The sequence below is a fragment of the Myripristis murdjan genome, chromosome 18 (genome assembly GCF_902150065.1).
Source record: "Myripristis murdjan chromosome 18, fMyrMur1.1, whole genome shotgun sequence".
Taxonomy (NCBI): Eukaryota; Metazoa; Chordata; class Actinopteri; order Holocentriformes; family Holocentridae; genus Myripristis; species Myripristis murdjan.
The window spans coordinates 17,354,917-17,380,799 of NC_043997.1; the positions used below are offsets into that span (position 1 = coordinate 17,354,917).

A 25,883-nucleotide genomic window follows, 5' to 3' on the forward strand; every position below is an offset into this window, starting at 1 on the left:
TAACACTTTGTCAATAACCCAACTTCTCCAAAAACGTACAACAAACATGTCTATGGCTCAGATTAAATAGTGATTAATCTGATTTAATTTTGTTCTGTTGGCCTTGTAAGGAAAACGCTGCAGCAGCTCTGGTGATTTGAGTTGTTAATCACAGCACAAGCTAGCAAATGTGTTCAATTTCCTCCCTTTATTTATTATCACAATGGTAATTCACTTTGTGAAGCAAATTGAGTGTTGGATGGAGCTTGAGAAGTGAAAGTGGCCATGTTTATTATTCTTTTTTTGTATCTCCAGCTCAAGTTCTCTGCTAGAAAGGTCTGCAGATACCTCACAGCTGATGTCATGACTTTGTGGCCACTCCAGAGGTGCATGAGTGCACAAAGGGGCTGTAAATTACATTTCTGGGCTAAGCAAGAATGTGTTCAAAAGGCCACAGACCTTTGTACCAGACCATTAATTTTAAATTCACTGCCCCAAGCCACATCAGCTGCCTACACTGTGTTTCAGGGCTAACATCATGTAGGCTAGCAGTCAAACCCTAGAGGGGAAAAGATGGGTGCTGGGAAAATGTCTTTTGCACACTTAACCCAGCCGAGCTTTTTTCTTTTCTTTTCTTTTTTTTTAGTTACAGTGAAACATAATGTAGTTTATGTAAATCAGTTATGATCACCATGGTTTCACAATTCTAAATGCATCCACCTGAAGCAAATAACAATGCACTCCACTGTAGCCTGTCTTTAAAAAAAAACTATCATGTCGACTTCGGCTTTGCCTGTTGATATCTGGAAATATATTTGAAAATAGAGCTACACTAGAACTGTGCAGATCTCCTCCAGGTGCATCTCCCCTCCTCCTATAGATTACCCTATGTGCTGAGCAAAACTTGAAAGTTAACACAGTATAGTATAGAAAATATACAGCAAAACTCCCAAAGCCTCTCAAGTTGAGCTTTTTCTTGTTCCCTGTGTGTCTGCTCTGTGTTCTGTTGACTTCCTCTGTCAGCAGTGTGTTTTATAAACTCATGTAAACAACACAATGCACATCCTGGATTTTTTGTCACCCATGATTGGAACAACCACGGCCACAATAGGATAAAAAAATATATTCGGCTGAAAGGCCCAGTAAGTATTCGAAGACAGAGAGAGTGGAAGCAGTGACAGTAAATGTTTTTCAAAGGTTTTTAATCGCTGAAGCCATGAGAGGTTCTTTATCATACAGTCATAGCTGTGCACAAAATATTTTGGGCTTATAGAGCCAGTAATTTGCATGATTAGCAGCGAACACACACACACACACACACACACACACACAGACCACACCAAACACATGATCCCCTCTAGTCTACTGCCTGGCGGAGATAATTATCAGGGGCAACATGAAAACAATTAATCTTCCCAGAAGGACAGCTAAATTATGATCTCATGAGCACAACACATTTTACTTGTATAGGAGTTAGGTTTTTTTTTTTGTCTTATAGATTGTCACATGCAATTATATTCAGCACACACCCATGCTCCAAGGGTTGCTCCTGGCTATTGTGTTTGATCAGGTATGGTTTTGACTCACTGTAGAATCAACTAATTGTCTGTTTGACCTTGAGCAGGCTGAAGGGAGCTACCCTGCACAATTAATTCCTTTCCTCCTCCCTCTCTTTCTCCATTTGAATGAACATCTTTGTGAGTCCATTTTCTCTCATTAGACTATTCCTTGATGGTACTTTACCACAGAGCTTTTATGAAAGAAGTTTTTACTACCATTTTTTGCTATTATTCATATCTTATTGTCTGCACCTTATCTTTCTGCTTGATCAGAAACGTTTTCCATTTGTTAGAGTTTAGGCAGTTTCCACAAGGAAGAAGATGTGTCTCACGACACCATAACTTGTTCTCCCGCGTTTTTTTATGTTGCTGTTGTCAAAAAGCTAATTGAGTGCATATAGCCTGTGGCAAGAGAAGCTAAAATGGGTATAATTCACCTTATTCACATGGTGGCCATATTTAATTTCCATGATACTTGTGGAGGGAAACACAAAACGGCTGCAGATGCGAAAAGTAAGAGACTAAACTGGTCTTTGCTTAAAAAAGAAAAAGAAAAAGAAAAAAGAAAAGTTTTGCTGATTAAATTGCCCTTCACCTGCAATACTCTTTGGTTTGGGCCTTCTTGGGTGATTTGGCCTTAAGCACTGCCCATCTCAAATTTTTACTTTATTTTATTTATAGGTTTCACTTTTGGTTGGGAGACAATTAGTTTTGGTATTTTATTTTACATTTCCTTACTGTGTATATTTCAGTTTTGTCATGTTAAACGTTGCCCATTCTTGCCAAGATGCAGCTTTATGAACAAAATGAGGAGCAATGTTTTGTCGCAATCAGAGAGAAAAAGAGACACACACAACAGCTTATAGTGTTCCTATCGTATTTCTATAGACAATCAGTGGGGTCACTGCTGCTGAAAATACACTCCTCAGATCATGTAGTCTGGCAAGAAAAGATTCTAGGCGAAACGCTGTTCAGTCAATAGTATAATAGCAAATCACCAACTATGGCTTTCCTTTCTGTAAAAGCACGATAGAGATACTGCAGTAATACAATAAATAAATAGCGGTTATACCGTCATACACCCTTAATGCCAATAACACATTTATTTAAGTATCCTTTGCAGTGTGGCAAGAGACATTTGTTTGAACATATTTATGTAGCTTGATGGAGAGCTACAGCAGCCTGAAAGTGTGTGAAAGCACCATGCCTTAGCAGAAAACAAAGGATGGAAAGCACAGTAGCAGGGCTGCTACACTCTTTGTCTTGTTTGCATCTGCTTTGCACTCTTCTTACTAGTTTCCTCCCCTCCTAAGAATGATGTGAAGTAAACATGGCTGCCATGTCAATAAAATGAATTGACGTATAGTTGAATTATGGATACTAATGAGCAATGCAACACTAATGTGGTGCATGAGACAAGCAAACATGGTGCCAAATGCTATTAAACTTTTAACAAGAGTACACTCCAGGCAATTTTCATTTCCCTAATGGCCACTGAAAGAGATGGACATACTTAATATATTCCACACCGTGTTGAGGTCTTAATCTACTCTTAGTATGTGGATGGATAGGTCTGGCTGTTTTGAACAACCAGCAGCTCAAAAACTAGAAAAAAACAGCTACCTTTGAAGGTACAGTATGCTTTCATTTGGGATTAGAATTTGTTAAACCTATTTGCCAAAGCTGAAGAAATAGCATACCCTAGTGTAACAGTGTGTGTTGAAACATACAACAAACAATACCCCTCCATCACTGTCCAAACATACGTCAGTTCAGGCAGGGACACTAAGTTGCAGAGGAAAGTTTTGCAGTTCAATCTGAAGTCATTCATTTGTAATACAGTCTAATTCTGAGAAGATTTATCCATTGAGGTATTTTCTCCTGCCAGATACCCAAAAGCATTGTTGGAAGGCGGCCATGATTGTCGTTTGGCTGTGTGCAGGATATGGCATCTCAAAGCTGTTTCCAGACTGATGTGTTCTCATGAAAATTTAATGAAGAAAGCATTTCCAAAAAGGTGCCGTTTACGAGAGCAGCGGAAGACACTAATTAGCCATATCACAACAGGGAAAGGAAAACTTAAACGTGTGCATAAACCTCATTGGCATTCAGAATGAGCAGGTCTTGTTTTGCAGATTAGCACTTAGCTAACATTTTGGAGAGGCAGACATTTTGCATATGAGGTTCTCATAGTTTGTGGAATATTCCACTCAGCATGCTCTCAAAAAAAAACATCTCTCGCTGCAAGCCAAGTACACTTCCTGCTCAGAGCCTCAAGCTCCAGACAAAGCTGTTGTAGGCCTTTGATTTTCTTTGTTTTGCTAAAAGAACGTGTTTGGAGCAGGGGAGCTATTCAAGTTATCTCCTCTCACATCTCTAACAGCAGCACGAGGTAGCCCGCCCTTATTCAGTCGGTAAGTCGAGGCACAGGCAGGAACAAGACAGCTTATACAACATAGCAAAGCCACCTGCCATCATCAAAGAGCATCAAAGCTCTACTTCAGCTGAATACATGTACAGCAAGTGTAACGTTTTATTCATAAGATGCTGTTTCTTCCCAACATCCTTTTTTTGTAGATTGCATGCGACTACATATTCATTCCACAATTCAGTCATGTCTGTTTTTTGAGTTTAAGTAAGGTAAAGGTGTTCGGTTTCCATTTCCATTTTTTTTTTCCTTTTATGTCCTTGTCACTTCCAAACTTGGGGAGGTAAAAGAACAATTTAACATCATGGCTACAGAAACAATTATTGCTGACACACTAGAATGACAAGCAATGACAGCATGAAAGTGCCTATTTCTACTCTTCTATTCTGCTGTTTTTGCCTTTTTGAACACACATCTACATGATACCTCCTCTACAATTCTCTCTCTATTTGCCTCTTTCTTTCACTCAGTCTTTTGCTCTGCAGTAAGGTCCATGGCTCTCCCTCCTCGCCTCTGAGTATCTCTGGGTTTGAGGAGGGCCAATGACTCGCTCCGTCTGAACTTGCTATGGTGTCTCCCTCTTTATTTGCAGAGGACCAGCTGCCCCCTGGTTTCCCCACCATAGACATGGGCCCACAGTTGAAAGTGGTGGAGCGAACACGCACTGCCACCATGCTCTGTGCCGCCAGCGGCAACCCTGACCCAGACATCTCCTGGTTCAAGGACTTCCTCCCTGTCAACACCACCAACAACAATGGACGCATAAAGCAGCTCAGATCAGGTAGGGTTTCTCTGCCGCCACCTCAGCTATAAAACTGGGAGTTTTCCTTCTTGTTTTTCTATCTCTGATCTTCTACTCCCCTTGTAGTCCCCTCCGTTCTTTCACCCTCTTCTTCCTCTCATACTTTAACTTCTTGTTTGGCTTTAATTTTGTAGGTAATGGCATTGTTTCTACTACTTCCTCTACTCTCTGTATGCCCTGGTGTGTGTTGTCTGTACGTCTGTTTCCCCTTGTCTTCCAGTGTTGTCGTGGGCTGTCGGGGTTGCCCCCCTCTGTGTTTGTTGGCTTCTGTCCTAACTTCCTCATTGCTCACTGCTGTGACTTTTTACAATGACTTCTTTTGCTGTTTTATATTCATGATTTTCCACTGCGTTGGTGCAGTGATTTTTTTTTCCTGTTCTTTTGTTTGGATCCATTCTCTTCATTTCTTACGTGTCTTTTTTAATTTTTAACAATTAATATTCAACATTCGGCTTCATTCAGAATTTGCAAAGGAGTACCCATGATTTTCAACAATTTGGTTAAAATAGGAAAAAGTCCAGAAAAACAACAGTGTGAATAGAGCTTCAAATTATTCATCATTCTTTGTGCGTTTTTGAGATTTTAATTTCAAAAGAGGGATCCTTAATTTAAAATTTATTTCAAAGTAAGTTTTCCTTTGTATTAGAGCTATCTTTAGGTCAATGCAGCTTTTCAATGGAATCACATTCCAGACACTAAATAGCCACAGTAGTGTGTAAAATTCCACAAAGCTTTCCTCTGACCCTTGATTCTTTGAATTTACTGCCCCTGCTTTTCTGTGTAGCCTTCAGCTTTGTTTTTATTTGCCTGTGACATGCCCTAATATACCTACTCCCGTGAATATTCCAAGTTTCATTTGAATATCTCCATATCAAAAGTTTATCATTCTACTTTCCAGTAGCGCTACATAAATCATAGCTTGCAGCCGTATTTTCCGGCTAATAGCAACCTGTTGACATTCGCACAACTGCTTCTAAATTTAAAGTCTTCTATGTTTGACCACCTGTCTTCACAGATTTCACAGCTGTCCTTTGTTAAATCGTCTTGTTAACCTTACTTTTTTGCCTTGTTTTCAACAGAACTGTGTAGAATTAACCCTTATTTTTAATGTGCGACTTTGATTCACATAGAGTTGATAAAGCATTAACAAAACCTTGTTAACTAAACATAAGGAATATAATCATATTCTTATGCTGTCTTTCTTCTCTCCGTATTTTTAAATCTACAGAATCCTTTGGTAAGTGCTTAGCTCTGAAGCACACATCACCCCCCACTAATTTCCATGTTTCCAACAACTATTAAAATGCATGGCATGCATTTTACTAACAGTTAGTTTAGTTGCAGGGGTACTGCTAGGGGCACACACACTCTTCCCTCACCTCACGGTGTCTAAGTGTCTGACCACTGCCAGCTTTAGTTATCACCTTATCCAGAGCATAATCACCAAACCTTATCTTAGTAAATGTCATATCCTGACCTGGATAATAGAAACTTCTGACTTGTCCTCACGTGTTTGTTACTCACTCACTGACCCACTTACTCACTTACTCAGTCTTTTAACACCAGCACTGTAGGTATGGAAATTTTCGAGAATTTTAGGGAGGTGACCAGCTTCTGCCTAGCTCAGGTCAAGCAAAGGGTTCCAGGTCTCTTAAACAAGTCTCCTCTCCCTCTCATATGCAAAGTCCTGAAAGTCTCTCCCTTCAGTAGATGGTCTTCAGAAGCCATTGCCACTTCCAAATGGCACCTCCCCTGTGGCACATCAATGTACAAGTTCTTCTCTCTGACCTATGATTTTCCTATGATGAATCCTGTTTTTTTGCTAAGAGTACAGAAAAGTTCTCCTTCTCTTTCTCTCTGTCCTTTCTCTTTCCTCTAGTACCTTTATTTACGTACCCTGTTAAATCTAATTTGATTCTTCTTCCAAAGCCCCCAGCCTCTATCTTCTCGTACTAATGCTTCTTCTTTCTAATCTTATTTGCATTCATATTATCCACCCAGGTGGTACACCAATAAGAGGTAAGAGTGCTGAACTGACGTTCACAGAATGAAAATAAAACAAATTCATTCTTGCTGTCAACCCATCCATTCACTTGAATCGCCTCCATTTTTGTCCTGTTTATCAAGTCCAAACCCCATTTCGTTCATATGGACCTTCCTTCTTATTTGTCCTGTTTAGTTGACTAAATTTGTATTCCATTTTTATGTCTATGCTTTATTTACTCCTTTGTATTCTGGTTTCAAGAGCCTCCTTAACTCAGTTGTGATATGCTTGCCCTGGCTCAAATAAGCATATCCAATGACAATTATTTTTAAACTATATTTTTTCCGTTCATTTTTGTTTTCTTTTTGGCCATAGCGAATCATGTGTCCCTCTTTTTGTCCAACTAAAACAACCAAGCATTTTTCCCCCTTAGCTGTTCTTGTTCAGCACTAAAAATATGCACAGATGCTGTGGAATCACGCAGGCATGCTGAAGACAACATTGCCTCTCCTCTGCTTTTTTCTCCCAAAGAATTCTTTCTATCTTTGCAAACTATTTTTTTCATTTCTTCTATTTGCTTTCCTCTCCTGTACCTTCTACAAAAAAGCCCAAACAACTACTTTTTTGATAAAGTTTCTACGGTGCTTTTTTCTCTTTCACCTATTTTTCTTACTTTTCTTGGGTTTGAAGACTATTTTACTTTTTGACTTTTTTTTCTTCAGGGTTTGGGGGAAGGCAAACAGTAGAGTCTGGCGAGGACCTGATTGGCTCATTTTTGCCGTGTGACATGGAGTTGGAGAGTTGTTGATGCATAAAGCCATTTTTCCACGGGTCATGTGACACCACACTGCTGATCCCATTGGTGGATTTTTATGGGTGTCTTTTGTAGCTTTCACAAGCTAAAGCAGTGGTTGGTTACCTTCTTGTCGGCTCAGGCCAATATTTTGAATTTTGTCTTCTAATACAATTGCATTTTATTTTTCAGCTAAGGGTTGTCAGAAGGTTGTAAGTTGTGCCGACATACATTTCTTGCTATTCGGGAAGATTTGCATGTCAAAACTTTTGTTACAGAGGGTTATATGTTGGTTTTGCCTTATTCAATACTTTAATTAATATTTTTCCACATATATGAGCAGCATTTTTCAATTTTTTGTGTGTGCTGCATTTTTTGAAAATAACTTCATGTAGATGAAGTGCCAAATTATTCTGTTAGATGAATATTATACTTGATCTGTGATTGAATATGCTAAAATTCATACCTAAATTTCTTTTTTTCAATTGTCCTCCCTTGTTATGCTGCTTTCTTATACTGTAAACCTCTTTTGTTTGATCCATGCTTCCCTGAAGCAGTATCACTCATCCCCATATTGACCAGTCCAGTGACATGTTGTATATTGAAGGGCTCGCCCCTATTACTCAAAGTGAAATTATGACTTTTTTTGACATTGGCATTAAGATGAGTGCCTTTTTAGACCCTGTAATATGTATTCAGGCTTTTTTCTCTGCAGAAGTCATCAACAAGGTAAAGAATAATAGGCAAAAATTAACTTAAGAATTTCTCTTGGTTGACATGTTTTTTTTCCCCTTATTATTACTTTAGGCCTGTTAACAGGGACAGTGTGCTTGTATTGCATGGGTATCATTTGCAGCTATCCCCAGCCTATAATAGCTTAACAAAGGCTTCATTTAGCCTCAGTTGATGCATCAGGCTGTGATAATGATGGGGGAAAAACTGACAAAAATGACAGAGATTATCCACTCATGTTGTACCTACCATGGTCAAAAGTAGCGGATATGTAAATATGTGATTTCTTTAGCAGTAAAGTGGCAGTTCACTAAGAGATATAGTTTAGTATTTTTTGATTTCATGGAGTTCTTGGGACGTGGTTTCCTTACCCATGCAACTTCCTTAAAACTGTCCAACTACTGAAGCTTGAATCGACAAAGCAAAACTAGAAATGAGGGGACTGATGTCGGCCCCTCTGAAGTCAAGCAAGACCTTTTTCTTTTTGCTTGTGAACTTCACACGAACGGCAGAATTTTAACCAACTGCATTCTGCTGCCCGTTTGTTATTCCCAACCAGGAGCCCTCCAGATAGAGCAGAGCGAAGAGTCTGACCAGGGGAAGTATGAGTGTGTGGCAACCAACAACGATGGAACCCGCTACTCTGCCCCGGCAAATCTATACGTCAGAGGTAGGAAACAATTATGAACAACACCGACATATGAGGCAATGTATTGTTCCTCTCGTTAAAATTCTTGTTTCTTCTTTAAATATTGTGATCACAATAAACGATGGTGAGATGAGAGTAAAAAAAAAAAGTCTCAACTGTCCATAATCCCTGAAGCTATTGTAAGTATGTTTGTTTTTTTTGCACTTGACTTACCTGCACTGATTTTAACCTATGTGCTCTGTTATGTGCTGCTGGTCCTTTCTCTTTATGATCCTAAGTCTAACTCCGATGACTTGACCGCTTGCTGTGTTTACCTACTAATTGCCTATCATACCCGACTGTCAGAGGGGCAAAGGATGGACTGCCCTCCTCCACAAGTCCCAACTTTTTCCCTAGCAGTGAACAGATCCTATCTGATATTTACTTTTGTTTTTTTGTTTTGTTGTGTTTTATTTTTTTGGTCTGTTTAAGCAACATTGGAAGGACATTTTCAATCGTCATCTGTTTCTGCCAACAAAATCTAAAAATGAATTGTTGAAATCCGCATAAATTTATTCACACTCAAGTATTTTGTCATCCTATGCCAGATCCAAAAGTGCAGTTAGTAAAAACTTTAATAAATCACCATAACTTATTTTCTGCTCATAATAAGGTTTTTTTTTTAGAAATAAACACATGATGAATTCAGGATAAACAGTTTAGTGGAGAGTATCTTGGTGGAATAGCAGCAATGGTTTGTTTCTGGTAACAATATTTATTCCAGTGTCTGTGACCTCTCACTGCTTCACTGTGAGTGTTAGTCTCATTGGAATAATTGTTGTTATTTCTCTGCACTTTTACTCGCAGCTTTACTGCAGTAAAGGGTTTATGTGATAGTGCTTCCACTGTTATTCTCCCAATGATAAATTGTTTTTATTCAATGCCCATAAATATACATCTAGATATTTTATGTTTAGTTAATATCTAGTTATTGTAAATAAACTTTGCAATGCTGTTCAGTCTTATGGTTAGCATTTGTAGTCATCATTAATATCCAGTTACCAATAATTTCTACTACGTACATTGAAACAAAATATCATAATAATCTAGTTAAGTTGGTAATAAGCCGTAAATATATACAACCTTAAACAAATGTACGCTAACCACATGGCTGGAACGGGATTGGTGTTTCAACAGTAAATATTGTTTCTCAGTAAAAATGCTCAAGTGCTGATAGGTCAGACTTTTGCTGCAGTAACCAGGGTGCCAGGGAGATGCAAAGGGCTCCCTGCACGTGTGAGACAGAAGGTCCTTCGAATTGTTTTCAAGTAGCATTTGAACATGGCCTTTTTACTCTCTCTGTGTTTCCCTTGTTTTTTCTCCTTTCCTCATTTCATTTTGTTCTGCATCAAAACCCCTACATCCCTCAGAGCTACGAGAAGGTTGGTGTGTTTTTTACTTTTTAACCACGTCACAAAACAGAAATAATGAAAGTTAATTTCTTTGCTACAGAAAATATACCATCACATCTTGAAGAATTCAAATGAATTGATTGCAGCTGCATTTCCATGGCCTTTCTTTTTGCTCATTCTTTACTTCTATTGATATAATTGCTATTGTTGATAGCCATGCACCGTTGCTGCGCATTCGGTGTTCATGTTCCCATTGAGAATGCCCCTGGCTCTTGCCAGAATGCTTGACTGTCCAATAAAGTGGTGCATGTTTGCATCCCTGAGGTGGGGTGGGAGGGGAAATATTTGCATCTTGGGATGGTCTATTTGCATGGTCACCTGTTAATGCTCAAGCTAGTCATCCCCTGTTCCCATGTCCTTGCCTCAGTCCTTCTCTTGTCAGTGTTCCTGCTTGGTTTCTCTGACCAGTGCCAAGATAACGGCAGGCCAATGGGAAAAACAAGAAGAAAAAAATTGGCTGTAACGTGACATTCAGCATCAGAGCAGGAAGGATGTCCTTGATCACTATGAGCTCCTGGAACCAAAATCTGCTTTGCTGCATGGATGTCTGGCCACTCCATAATGAGTTGTGAATGTGTTATTGTACAGCCATTTAACACTAGACACAAGATTTGAAGTTTCTTAGGCCAGAAATTACATTCAAAGCAAAGTCCATTATTTGTTGTGTTCAGTATTGAAGCCAAGCAAAAAGCTGTAAAAACACCCTTTTAGCCTATGTACCAGAATGCTAGATAAGGGAGTCAGGCGCTATGACCTTACCATACTTAGAATAATTGGGATGGCCTGGCCTGGCCTAATAATTTTCCTCCACACTCAGAGATTATATACTTCCTCTGGTAAGGATGTTTGAACTCAGGAAGTCATGAAAGAATGATGTATTTGGAGCATTATCCCCAAGACTTGACAAATGTAATGATATTCAAATGAGCAGGATAACATTATGTCTGTCGGGAGCGCGATCCAATTGGATATTAATTAAATATTAAGTGAGAGAAAAGTTGTATTTAATAATGCAAGCAGTTCCCCTAGATTTCCTCTCTGGAGAGGCACAATCTGCTGAACAGAATTTGCTTCATGAAATAGTGGCAGGCAGCAGGAAGCACCAGGCTATGTTGTATTCAAAAGTAAATGTCTGCACTTGCAACATCACATGCAAATCTTTATGTGGATAGAGTGGGTGAATGTTAGTGGCCATAGGATCAGTGAAGGGCCAATAAAAAGACATATTCAGACTCTTAGAATTGCCATTAAGGTTCACTGAAGAACCTAATTGTGTTAGTTTCATTCAGGCCATACAGAACAGGAGACAGCGTTCTCTGATAATCCCCTCAGTCATCAATATGCCTTTGAGAAACCAATCAGATACCCACAGGGATCCGTTTCAAGTACCAAAAGCAGAAACACTGACTTAATCCCTTTGATTTCAGCCCTCTCCTGAAATTCTATAAAACCAAAACTTGGTTCAGATTTCCGTATGTCCTCGTCCCTCAGTTGTCTACATCATCTCATCATATATACACAAAGATTTGTGATTTCAAATCCCAAATGGTCAACCCTAACAAAAAAAATAAAAAAAATAAAACCCTACATCCTTAATTTGTGTCCTCCCATTCATTGGCTTTTTTGTGCCAAAATGATGTTGCTGTCTCCCATATCTGTGCTCTTCCAGGAACTCTGGCTTATAATAGCCATTTTTATAATAACCTTACACTGCCAGTCTAACCCTTCCATTTACACTGTGTGATACCTGTTTTGTTCTTGTGCCTGTGTTACAATTTATTTTGCCCCTGCAGCCCTCCTCCCTCTGACTCTGTAACATGGTTGTCTCGCAAAGTCAGCTATTGTTCTTGTGTGCATGACAAGAGACCCTCACTCCTCACAAATAGGCCTCGAATCTGTACATGTGCATTATGGATGTATTACATTTTGGTTTACTTGAAACTACACATTTTCTTTTGAAATTTTTGCCTCTCCGTTTCATCTTTGAAAATAATTACTTTGGTATGTGTATCCACTTTCGGACTGATCCTGTCAAGGCCAAAAAAAAAAAGCACTGTTCCACATTGTCGGTGTGTCCCTGCTCAGGGGTATCTATGTATATGTGATGTGACAATGTGATGCGGCACATTATTTCACATCAGTTGGAAGTATGCAGCATAAAAGATGTTTCTTTGCATACAACTCTGGAGTGCTGTTGACTTTGTGCTGTCCTACTTATCTGTACCAATGGTAATACAGTATTTTGTGCATGGTGCTCGTGTTGGTGTGAACTCATTCACCGTTGAAATGTGTAAGTCTCAGACCAAATGTGTTTAAATGTATTTTTTACCCTTCCATCAAACAATCACAAAGTATCAATGTACAGATTTCATTAGTTAAGACTCAACATTTATATCTCTTTTTTTAAATAGTAGTACTTGTTATACACTGTATAAGTGTTTTTTAGCAATAATTGATTAAAATAAAAACTCTTGACAGTTTAATTTGCCACCGGTTTTTGATGCCATTCCTTGTCTTTTGCAGTACGTCGAGTGCCGCCACGATTCTCCATCCCGCCCACAGACAATGAGATCATGCCAGGGGGCAGTGTCAATATCACATGTGTGGCAGTGGGCTCTCCCATGCCCTATGTCAAGTGGATGCTGGGTGCTGAGGACCTTACACCTGAGGATGACATGCCCATTGGACGGAACGTCTTGGAGCTCACAGATGTCCGCCAGTCTGCCAACTACACCTGTGTGGCCATGTCAACTCTGGGGGTGATAGAGGCGGTGGCACAGATAACAGTAAAAGGTCAGGCTGCTTCATATTTATGAATCAAACAATCACAAGTTTAGTGTGCACATGTGCAATGTTCAGGCTAGCTGAAAAACCGCATACCAGTTCACATATAGCAATTTAAAATATGTTTCAAACTCTGTGTGTAGTCATTTTTTTTTTTTTTCAATTTACTGTCACTATATGTTAAGAGGAAACTATCCAAGCGTAGAGTGCTGGCACTGCTTTAAAGAAAGTTATTTACCTCTCCCTGCCACGATAAGTCATCTGTAGAGGATTCTTTAAAGCTTTAGACAAGCCCTGGCACCAGCCTCAGTACTTTAGATGCCAGATTGAGAATATAGTGAAGTGCTTATCTCCCAGCTGGAGAGCTACAGAGCCACAGCTCACCATTTCTGTTAGTAAGAGGTGGAAGGAGGGGGTGTGAGGGGGCTGTGAAATGCAGTGAGTACTGTTTGGTGTCCTCTGTAGGCATGGTACTTATCTGAGTGTAATCATATCTACACTGCAGCATACCAGAAAGATATCCCAGATTGGTGTCTCCATGTGCATGCGCACACAAGAGACAGAATTGTGCACATGCACTCAGCTCTTTGTTTTTCCTAGACATAACATAGAGATATTAGTCACAATATAACACAGGCTTGCAGCAAGCTCTCCCAGAAGCACAGTTCAGGTGGCATATAAAGACAATCTATGGCCCTGATATCTTTTGCCATGTGCCACTGATGTGGGGGAATTAAAGCAATAAATTTACCTGCTAAATTATTAAAGAAATAAACACTGGGAAAACCCCAGATTAACAGCAGTGCAGAGCATTGTCGGCTGTTTAACTGGGGGGCATCCGAGCCTTTAATCTCACAGGTAGTTCATATGCAGCAACTTTGCACTAATGCCATGTATAACAGGAAAGTGAAACAATATTAAGACTTAATAAAGCCACTTAAGAATCAGTCTACATCTTACGATTCTAATGAATCTATAAATTGTCATTGTCAAGAAGCATGGATTGGTGCATTAACATCATCTGTGTAATTTAGCCTTAATAAGTTAAAATAAATCATGTATTACCCTTAAGAAGAAATGAATAGCTTTACAGTTTTGCATATGCACTGCGTATTGTTTACTGATGCTCATTTCATCTTTGTCATCACAGCGTTGCCCAAGCCTCCTGGCATTCCTGTGGTGACAGAACGAACAGCCACCAGCATCACATTGACGTGGGATTCTGGCAATCCTGAACCAGTTTCCTATTATATCATTCAGCATAAGTCCAAGTTCTCAGAGGACTCGTACAAGGAGATTGATGGTGTTGCCACCACTCGCTACAGTGTGGGTGGCCTCAGCCCGTACTCTGACTACGAGTTTCGGGTGGTGGCGGTGAACAACATTGGGCGCGGGCCACCCAGCGAGAGCATCGAGGCCAAAACGGCGGAGCAGGCACCCAGCACGGCACCCAGGCAGGTCAGGGGTCGTATGCTGAGCGCCACCACAGCAGTCATCCACTGGGATGAGCCAGAGGAGGCCAACGGGCAGATAATGGGCTACAGAGTCTACTACACCATGGATTCCAACCAACATGTCAACCTCTGGGAGAAGCAGATTGTTCGGGGGTCTAACTTCCTTACTATCCAGGGACTCATCCCCAATAAGACCTACTATATCAAGGTTTTGGCATACACCTCAGTGGGTGATGGACCTCTCTCTCCAGACCTTCAGATCATCGCTAAGACAGGAGGTGAGAACTGTTTGTTTTTGTGGTCCAAAAGTGAAACTCATTCGAGTTTGTTTGGGTTGAACAAAGTGTTCTGTCTGCCTTGTTTATAAGAAACTTTTCTCCAGCCACTCATCTTCATTAGGAAGTTAGAATTGTAAACCACAGCTGTAAACAAACTTGTGATATCTCTAGACTTTCAGTGGCCACACTATTTGGCTTCCTGAAAGATGAAAATGATCAGTTTTTCATTAGAGAAGCATAACGAAGACAAGACATTCAGTAACAACAATGTTGTTTACTTCTTATGGAAAATTTAGACATTTCATCAGCATGAAGAAAGCCTGTAATCTTTGTCTGTATTTGGCTTTACCGTTATAGTTGAAATGACTGTCTCTCTTGAAACACAATGCGGCCGTACTAGAAATAACTCTAGGCATAAAGTGGCATCTGTGGAAGTATGACTAATGATAATGAATAGTACAAGATATCGAGTAATGAATTCATCTCTGCATTTCACTTCCAGTTCCCTCTCAACCAACCGACTTCAAAGGAGAAGCCAAATCAGAAACAAGCATATTACTTTCATGGATTGCCCCAGCACAGACTGGACAGGACAATCAAATCACAGGATATGAACTTTTGTACAGGAAGAGGGATGAGAAAGAAGAGGTAACTGTTTCCTTACATTAAGCAGTTTTTTTTAGTAATTTTCAGACACATGATGAACAGTAATTAAGAGGCACAGATGACATTTAGCAGCTTTTTGCACTCAATTTGGACTCTATTTGTAGTATTATTTGAAGTTACCTGGTACTCTCTGCTATTAAATTTGTAATAAAACAATTTTCTTTACAGAAACGCATCAGCTTCGAGCCAACCACCACATACCTACTGAAGGACTTGAAGCCCTTCACTACTTATACTTTCCAGCTAGCTGCCCGTAGTAAACATGGAGTCGGCGCTTACACCAATGAGATCTCCGCTGAAACTCCACAAACACGTAGGTCCTCTTCCATATCTAACTAACAGATACAGATAAACACAACTTAGATTATTTGGGGAGAAAAAACTATTTTCAAATGCATTCCTAATTTGTTATGTGCTGAAGAATCAAAAGACGGGAATGAACACATTAGGACGATTTTGGGTCTTAAATGCAGTTAACTTAAAAAAAAAAAAAAAGGAATTAATGCATTTGAAAATACAACAAATTTCAACATGATAAATTATTTAAATAAATGTTTTGAAGTCTACCTGACCATGCACTATTCACTTTGAAAAGCTTGCATGGACAGTGTACAGCCAGGCTTTCTTGTGAAGTCAGGAGGCAAGGTTACAGAATCTACTCCTCCTCTCCACCTTTGTTGTGCAAAAACATGCTTGACTCAAGCGAATAATACATCCTTGAATTATTCATATGAATGCCCGTATCCTCTTTATCCAACTGTCTCTCTATTTATTAACAAAAAGGCATGGTTGGCCTATAGGAAACCTTGTCTCTTGACATTGCAGGTTAGTCCCAGGAGAGAAGAGTATATTGAGACTGAGCTTTCTATGTAGCTAAATGCTGCCTATAATCACTTATTTTGGAGGTTAAAGGGTTATTCCCATCTTCATGATGAATGGGCATTGACGTTCATCCTCAAGTCAAACAGTAGTAAAGAAAGTTGTGGAATACAGATATCGTAGAAAGCTCAAAGCAAGTGTTGTCTCTATAGATAGGGACATCCTCAGCAAAAGGCCTCAGGTTTATGAAACAGATGGAAAATGCATAATTGGAGTAACATATGGATTTAAAAAAAAAATACAAAAGAAAAAATAATAATCATAAAGTACAGATAATCATGTTTTAATCTCCATTCAGAGGAAAACTTAAAATCAGATTTGAAAAAATGTGCACATCTGAGGTAAATCTGAGGTCTCTGAAAGACAAGGGCAGAGAGAAGGTAGGTATAAAAGTTCAAAAGTTCAAACTCTGCCCAGATGTATTTCCAGAGGTAAATGATGAAGTACATTAAAAAAGAGAAAGAAAAAAAAAGTGCATGCTAACGTTATCAGAATCTAATAAATCAGTCATGTCTCCTTGGGAAGTTCTCTGTTGTACAATCAGGCTTTTACCACAAACCAACAGGCTTCGGAAAGGTTGGTGACAAATACAACATTTTCTACTTTGAACTACTTAAAGCATCAACCTTTATGTTTTTGGATTGATGGTAACTGCTTGCCAAATTTGTTATAGTTATTACCTTATTTATTTATCATATTTCCGAAATACATTCAGATATATTTATTATTTATCAGATATATTTTGTTTTATTTATCAAATCTATGGAATTAAAGTATCTAGACTAATAATATAGTAGGATATGTAAAATTTTTTATTTCCTCCTATTTTTATTTTATTTTATTTTTTTATTTTATTTTTTGTTTGTTTCTTTTGTTTTTGTTTGTTTTTTTGTTTTACTAAGGTAGGTTACATAAAAAGCTCTACTCTCTCAAATCAAACCACCTCCATACGCCATCAGTGTGTACAATTTTGTGTTGGTCTTTGCCTTTTGTTTTCTCTTCATTTGTGATGTTTCATTGACTTAAAATATCATTTAGTTACCCATATAAGTCCTTGTGCTTTGTCCTCATTTTGTGTCATTTTTATTTCCCTCTTTCTTTTTTTTGTTTTTTGTTTGCTCATTTCTACCATCGTCACCCCAATCAAAATGAAAACTGAAACTCCCTCAAAACAAAATACAACCCAATGAACGGCCTGATCAAACAAAAAACCCTACCCCAACTCCAAATCCAATCCACCTATCAGAGCCCTCGGGCCCACCTCAGGATGTCAAGTGCTATAGCCCCAGCTCCACCAACATCCTGGTAAGTTGGCGGCCACCCCCGACGGAATTACAAAATGGGATCATAACGAAATACACCGTGCAGTATACCGCAACCGAAGGGGAGGACACTACCACTCGCCAAATCTCCGACATCCCTCCGGAAAACTCCCAGTACCTTTTGGAAAACTTGGAAAAATGGACGGAGTACAGTGTGACGGTCACTGCTCATACAGATGTCGGAGCAGGACCAGAAAGCTTGCCACAGCTCATCCGCACAGAGGAAGATGGTATGTGTTCGATAAAACACTGCCCCAGCTGCAAATCCAGCCCACCCTCTTAACCTACCCCCAATACTAATAGCCTCACTTTTTATCTACAATTCCCTCTTCTTTTCTACCCCCTCCACCTGCTTCTAATACGACTGATGCCACTTCATACTTTTAGCCCAGTTTTACTAACTTGGACTTTGTATTTTTCATCCCAAAAAAAAAAAAAAAAAAATCTACGACTAACTTTGTGAAAGCCTATTTTTGGGGGAGGGTGGTTGTTTTTTCCCCTCTCAATTTCAACACATGGTATGGCATTTTGAACTGCAGGCCTCCAACTTCCAGTCCCATCTGTCTTTTTCGTGATTTTTTTTTTTTTTTTTAACTTTTAAAAATGTTCACTTCAGTGTTTTTGAAATGCATTTAAAAAAAAAAAAAAAAAAAAAAAAAAAAAAAAACGTAACTGTTTCACTTTTTAGGAACTTGACAAAGGAACAAGTTCTGGACAGTGGGAATAACACAAGGTGGAAGGAATTTTATTGAAGGCCATTTTTTGATATTTTTCCCCTCATGTAATCTAATCATTTTTTTTATTCATTTTTCCTCGCTCCATAGCCAAAATTCTTGTAGTGCTTCAATCACTTGAAGCACTTGAAGCCCCCACTATGGCTCCACTTTTCTATTTTGACAAAACACATTTTTATTCCATGTTTTTAAAATCCACTCTACCCATTTTTAATGTTTCAAGATTAGGTCAGTTGTCAGACCTGTTTTTGCCGTTGTTTTTTTTTTTTTTTTCCTTGCCATTGTTGAAATATTGATGTCATACAGTACTTGTTGCAGTTTGCTGCACTTTTGTAATTTTTTTTTGTCACTGCAGCATTTTCCACGATGGCTTTGGGCAGGATTTAACAAAGGAGGGTGGAGGGGTTCTCTATAATTTTGACCTTTTCTTCCTCTTATCCCATGGTGTTCCTCCAGTTCCCAGCGGGCCACCTCGTAAAGTTGAGGTGGAGGCTGTCAACTCCTCATCAATTAAAGTGATCTGGCGCTCACCGATGCCTACCAAGCAGCACGGTCAGATCCGAGGGTACCAGGTGCACTATGTCAGGATGGTTAATGGGGAGCCCACAGGACAGCCAGTCATCAAGGACATCCTGATCGATGATGCCCAGGTAAAGCACCCTCCTCAGCCAGCCACCTCATCTCTCACACACATAGTATCACTCTCCCTTTTTCTCTCACCTCAAGAGTCTGCACATGTTCCATAGCAGAGTCATTCACTTCGAGTGGGGATAAAGATAGCTATTTCATAATTGCAGTGCTTTTTTGTTAAAACACACACTTGAAGTTAGGTTAGAGGTAAGTGAAAACAAATGCATGAATCATCAGTTATGCCAGTGACTATCTAACTATTTCGTCACCAGTCACAACTGGATACACACGTACAATGCACATTTGTCCGCATACCACCAGGTACATATGCTTACTGTGACCAATATTTTGATTAACTCTAACATCAGAGAAATTGACTTGATATGTTCATTCCAAGGTGTAGATTGTAACTGCTTTTTTTCCCCTTCTGTTTCCATATTCTTTGTATCGTCGTAATCAGTGGGAATATGATGATTCAACTGAACATGTGAGTAGCTATTAATTTTGACAGCGTTCCACTCCCCTTTCAATTTCCATCCTCTGCAACAAGTGCATGTTTTTTTTTCCTTTTTTGTTCTGGATTGTCAGTTCATGACCAGCTTTTGAACACTGGATTGAGCTTCATTTCACCTTCTTAGGATGGTTATCCTAAAACTAAAGGCTCGAGTTGATTCATTAAGCATGCCACAAATGACAGCCAAGGCCACTAAATTTTCCGTCCCCACAATTTCTCAATTAAGCAGGTGATTTACCAAGACTGATAATGTAAATGAGCACATCCACAGTTGAGCTAATTTGAATGCATTGCTGCTAATACCTGCAGCTGGAAGAGGCGCTGGTCTGAAAAGCAATCATGGCTTTTAGTACCAAGAGACAGCAGCTTTGATAAAGATATAATGATACAGAAACATGTCCTTGTTCACGAGACAAGCTTTTGTTATTATTTTGAGGCATTTTCAGCAGTAGAACTCGCAATAGGCAGTTGCTGTTGTGGACAACACAGTGCAGGCGAATGCTTTATCTACAAATCATAGGTTATTCCTCAGTGCTCTTATGGTCCAAGTGGAGAGGGAAATTGTCCTGAGAAAGCAGCCAACACTGGTGGGAGCTCATTGCCTCTACTCAGACACTTTGGCTGAATAACTTTGATAAGAGGAAACGCTTTTCCAACTTTATAAGCCTTCAGCTTCGAGATATGCAGTCATCTGAACTAAAAGGCATTTTTTGTGTGGTAAATTATTGACAGTGCTTGCAATATGAGGATTGCTCGGAATATGCAGATGTCCACACAAAGCTGAGATCTGATCTCAATGCTGCCAAGATCCATACAGAAGTTACAGTTAATACGAGCTGATGAGATTATATGTGCCAGGTCGCATTGACCATGGTCATGGATGTCGTAAAGGAGTTAAGACTGCTTTTTTCTTTTCAAAGGTGTTAAATAACAGGTGTAACTTCCTTTGCCACACCAGCCACCAATCATAATAAAGCATCTTTATAGAAATTTCTACTCACTCTTCACATATTTTTGTGGTCCTATATCTGGACACACTAAAATACAGATACATTAGTCCTCAAGCAGTTTTTGTAGTGGTGCTTTCTCTCATTTCAATAGCACAAAGGTCCAGTGCAGCATCTTGGATGGACACTATTTGTCTCATTTGTGCATGAAAAAGCGCTGCAGATGCTTAATAAATCAGCCCCATACTGCCTTAACTAACACTGTTCTCAGGGAATACAAACTTAACATCACCACCAAATGCCAGACACTAACCCTAAAGCTTCAACTGTATTACTGTGATAATAGCTGGAAGCCAACTTGTTTGAAACCAAGAGTGCATAATGTGCTAACTATTATTAAATAACCAAACCTGATCAGCTCTATCCGCTTATCCTGCACTGTGTGCCAATTAATTGTGCATGCTGAGAGCATGTCTTTTTTGCCCCTTGTGATGTATATGCTGACATGGTGTCCAACTCATACCCATTCCCCTTATATAGCTGCAAAGCGTCATGCAACTAAATTCCCGCTCTTTCACAGGAAATGATCATCACAGAGCTGCAGGCAGAGACCACATATTCGGTCGCTGTGGCAGCTTATACCACAAAAGGCGACGGGGCACGTAGCAAGCCCAAACTGATCACCACCACTGGCGCAGGTAACGGAACTGTCACCACTGACAAATCTCCCATGACCCTCTGCAAATGTACTATGTGATCATCCAAAAAATGCATTTCTGCTGTCTAAAACTGTGAAATCCCAGTAGAGAAAAGGGGGGAAAAAAAACATTAGGCAAACATTCTTCCCGGCGGGCATGAAAGTGTGAATGTGGCTAATTGCTGCCTCAATTATTGGAATGCCTCTTACCCACTGTTATGACAGTGGAATGCTCACAGGGGTTAAAAATAATGGATCATGAAGTGGAGGAAAGAAAAGAAAAAGACTGAAAAAATAAAGGGAAGCAGGAGCCTGTTCAGCTCTGTCACTCGCCTCCTTTGAGAGAGCTATGCCACAGAAGCCTAACGGCAATTCAGAAGCACTTCTGTGTGTATTTGTGCAACATGTAATTGAGATTTTTTTCCCCCTTAATTTGTCTCAAAAGTCTTTCATGCTGCACCTGTCTACAAGGCCTTGAGATACAGTGTTTGAGATCGAAAAGAGATGTGAAAAAGAAAGATTAGATAGAAGAACAAAGGCAAACAGACAGAGAGCTAGTTCTTAGAAATGATTATAGAAATCTATGGCATTGGGTGTAATTCAAGATTACCTTATTTGTCCCTAGAAAAATTTGTCTTGGACATAAAGGCTGCCACATAAAAAAATATACATATAATTATACTGTAGAAACAGACATAAGTGCTTAGTGCAGACTAGTGCAGACAAAAAAATGTATTAAAACATGTGTAACATAGTCCCTCATTTCACACCCTCCTTATGTCCTGAGTTAACTGATAGAGGCATGAAAGAGGTTTGTATACCTATTCAGGCATTTTTTTCTGTACTTAACTGGAACCCTGTATCATCTACCCAATGGGAGCAGTTTGTATTCTCAATACAGGACATGTAACAGGTCAGCGATAATTTTCCTAGCCTGTATAGATATTCCTTTGACACTGGGTCAAAATGATACTGTTTTCAAAGAATTATTCATCAAAGAGGAGTAATCTCTGAGTACCACCCTGCTCCCAAGTTGATGTTTATATTGCTTCAATCCCAATCGTCTAATGAGAACCAACTCTGAGTTGAAATGTTGTCATGTGCATACATGAAACTGAAATTGCCCTTACTATGTTATAATTAGTCTACAATATTCCATTTTGGATAGCATGACAAGACTGTTCTTCATATTGATAACAATTTGTTCCTTTCTCCATTGGTATTGTCTCAGTTCCTGATAAGCCTCGACTCATGGTCAGTACTACCAACATGGGCACAGCCCTCCTCCAGTGGCATCCCCCAGCATTAACCCATGGGCCCCTGCAAGGCTATCGTCTCCGTTTTGGCCGCAAAGATGTGGATCCACTGACTGTCATTGAGTTCCCTGAGCGTGAGAACCACTACACTACCAAAGAGATCCATAAGGGAGCCTCATACACTTTCCGCCTCTCAGCCCGCAACAAGGTGGGCTTTGGCGAGGAGACAGTCAAAGAGGTCACCACAAATGAAGATGTCCCGAGTGGATACCCTCAGAGCATTACTGCAGAGGGTGCCACGACCACCACCATTCAGGTTAGCTGGAAACCCGTTTTGCTGGCAGAGCGTAATGGCCAAATTGTGAAATACGCTCTGCAGTACAAGGACATCAACAGCCCACGCAGCCCCTCTGAACTCTTCATCACTGCCCCAGAATCAACAGTCATCTTGGATGGCCTTAAGGCAGATACCACTTATGATATTAAAATGTGCGCCTTCACCAGCAAGGGCTCTGGCCCCTATAGCCCAAGTGTCCAATTCAGGACACAGCCTTTGGATCAAGGTAGGACCATTCCCTGAACCCTCTTTGCCCTCCTCTTTAAACAAAAAAAAAAAAAAAAAAAAAAAAATCACCTTCTTCCTCCACAATCCTTCCCAACAACAGCAGCTTCCTCTGCAAGCCTAAAATGGCAGAAGTTGAAAGAATATGGCATCAACCAGACGTCTTGCTATAAAGCATCTGTTTGTTCTACCCTTAGTCTCCCTAACCTAAGAACGATTTAAAAAAGCAAAAAAAAAAGAAAAGAAAAAAAAAACTCAAACACATTGAGTAAGTATGTGTGTCCTTCGTTGTGTTGTCAGTCAAGCAAAGGTCAGTCATTAATTTTAAGCGGCGGTGTTGGTAAGAAGGTAAGGCGGGGGTGATTTAAGTTCACAATAGTGCTGATTTCAGGCTGGTTTTGAAGGGAAACATGCTCAGGTAAGCACTGGTGTAAGACCTGTTGGTGGTAGGTTGATGGAGATGTTTTTTTGTGTCTAAATCATCCACTCCCCCTTTCTTTTAGCAGTGTTTGCAAAAAATTTTCACGTGAAAGCTGCCATGAAGACATCAGTGTTGCTCACCTGGGAAATCCCAGACAACTACAACCCAGCTCAGCCCTTCACTGTGAGTACTGTGTCTAGATATATGAGCACATATTTTGTTTTATTTTATTACTGGCAAAGTTACCCAAGAGGGTATAGGTAAAAATGTCAAAAGCACACCACATACAGAAAACTCATTGAATTAAAAATACGCAACCAGTAACCACGTTAAAACATCAACTTGTTCCCAGTGTACATGCTAAATGTCAACACTGTCTCTTCTATACACAGATTCTCTACGACAATGGGCAGAGTGTGGAAGTGGATGGCAAGCTCACCCAGAAGCTCATCACAGGTCTTCAGCCTGAGACACAGTATTCCTTCCTCTTGACCAACCGTGGGAACAGCGCCGGAGGCCTCCAGCACCGCGTGTCCACCATGACGGCCCCAGACATTCTACGCACAAAACCCTACCTGATCGGCAAGACCAACTCTGACGGTATGGTGACTGTGGAGCTACCGTCGGTGCAGACATCTGAGAAAGTCAGGTGAGTACGCACAGTAAAACAAGAGCTCATTTCTAATTGAGTACTGCCAACTTTTATCATGGAGCCAGCTGTTGAGCCTTAATATGATTTGACTTTGTTAATATGGCCCGTTGGTGGATCTGTTCTGCTCTGTGTAACTTGTAATGACTTATAATCTGTATGGTACAGCTAAAGCTCTCTCAGGCCATTGCATAAGATCATATTAGTGGTTTATCTCATGTTATGTCTTCTCAATGCATTTTGAATGGCAACAAACAAACTTAGCATGACAGCAGAAACTTATCGGCAATAAATCCTTCCAGAACTGAGGGCAGTTTATATTCACTCTTACATTTCAGTATAATATCCAGTTCAGCCCAGTCATTACATGTTGCGGCAGCCCAACTCATTTAAGCCCGCTCCTCTAAGCCCTATAAAGTCTCTCACAGCCTTTCAACAAAGCCCAGGGTTGTCAGAAGGCCAAGGAGCACATCCGATTGTAGACTGTCGCTTCAAACCCATCTTGGGTTTTTGATCTTGCTGGATGCACTTGGCCCACTCTCTCCCAAGCCAGAGCTTAAGCTAATTAGTTTCCCATTAGCCTGCCACACTGCCTTCCTGGCTAACACTAGCTAGCGCTGTGCCCAGCCAGGAAGCCCAAAAAACTCTGGCAGAGGCCATTATCTCTCTTGCCGCCCTGATGGAGGGATGAAAATCCCTCTAATTCCATATCTTTTCTGCGTGCACAGAGGGCTACTAATTAGTCCATGGGGGGCCCAGTGAGGTGTAACTGTGGTGCCTGACTTCTCTGAACATGCCTCAATTATATTGAAAACATGGAGAAAAATAGTCCTAATGGAGTGATAAGAAATAGCACAAAAAACTGCTAATTGCATGATCATACGTCCTTTTTCTAGGAAGTATACCCTCTCAAATCCAGACACGGTGCACTATGCCATGCTGAACCTGTGATCGGTGTGATGAGAGATTTTGTTCTTTGTTCTTGTATGCAAAAGCGGCCACTGCTGTTCAGAGGGAAATGGTCAGTGTCAGTATTTTGAAAGATGACAGAGATCTTGGCTACAATGTCAGTATGCATTTCCTTTCCACTTTTTTTCCAGAGGATACTACATTGTGGTGGTGCCTCTGAAGAAGCAGCGCAGTGGCAAGTTTTTCAAACCCTGGGACAGTCCTGATGAGATGAATTTGGAGGAGGTAAGTTCAAGGAAACAGCTGGTTATAACTCAGGTTGCCCAGATTGATTAGAAAATCTAAAATTAGATTTACTTATCTATTAGTATTTAGTATATTCAGATTACTTATGAACTATGCCAAATAAATGTCAATTTCTTCTAAAACCTGACATCTGGAAGAAAAGGAGTTGAAGACACAGAAATCTTACTCTGCAGTTAGGGGCGCAGGAGAAACAGGAGACGAGGTTCGCTGATTGACGCAAATAGCTGCAGAGAGCATTGTTCATATGGAAATGAGAACATGAAGTAGCCATCAAGTGCACTGCAACTCAACCCCCATTCCCACCTCCTCCTCCTCTCCATGTCTGTGGTAATTACCTGAAGAGCTGCATCAGGCCTTCACGTCGCTTCTCATTTCAGGGGAAGCTAGACTACTGCTTATGTACAAAGCACTTGACAACTTTTAAATTTAGCCAGTCCAGATAATTCTGAAGCTTCTGAACACAGTGTGTGTGGTTACATTCGTTAGCCAGTGGAAGCT

At 40.1% G+C, this 25,883-nt stretch overlaps 1 protein-coding gene across 1 annotated transcript in view; it reads left to right on the forward strand.

The window, feature by feature from the left end:
- Nucleotides 1–25,883, forward strand: part of LOC115376148 (receptor-type tyrosine-protein phosphatase delta) — a 410,683-nt gene that overhangs the window by 347,847 nt on the left and 36,953 nt on the right. The window contains exons 13-29 of the mRNA XM_030075622.1: nucleotides 4,559–4,747; nucleotides 5,997–6,005; nucleotides 6,770–6,787; nucleotides 8,837–8,947; nucleotides 10,336–10,347; nucleotides 12,901–13,170; nucleotides 14,312–14,893; nucleotides 15,396–15,541; nucleotides 15,728–15,872; nucleotides 17,685–17,990; nucleotides 18,951–19,144; nucleotides 19,585–19,611; nucleotides 21,166–21,283; nucleotides 22,514–23,101; nucleotides 23,604–23,704; nucleotides 23,914–24,170; nucleotides 25,271–25,364. Of these exons, the coding sequence (XP_029931482.1) occupies nucleotides 4,559–4,747; nucleotides 5,997–6,005; nucleotides 6,770–6,787; nucleotides 8,837–8,947; nucleotides 10,336–10,347; nucleotides 12,901–13,170; nucleotides 14,312–14,893; nucleotides 15,396–15,541; nucleotides 15,728–15,872; nucleotides 17,685–17,990; nucleotides 18,951–19,144; nucleotides 19,585–19,611; nucleotides 21,166–21,283; nucleotides 22,514–23,101; nucleotides 23,604–23,704; nucleotides 23,914–24,170; nucleotides 25,271–25,364 (3,167 nt within the window). The remainder of the gene's footprint in view (nucleotides 1–4,558; nucleotides 4,748–5,996; nucleotides 6,006–6,769; nucleotides 6,788–8,836; nucleotides 8,948–10,335; nucleotides 10,348–12,900; nucleotides 13,171–14,311; nucleotides 14,894–15,395; nucleotides 15,542–15,727; nucleotides 15,873–17,684; nucleotides 17,991–18,950; nucleotides 19,145–19,584; nucleotides 19,612–21,165; nucleotides 21,284–22,513; nucleotides 23,102–23,603; nucleotides 23,705–23,913; nucleotides 24,171–25,270; nucleotides 25,365–25,883) is intronic.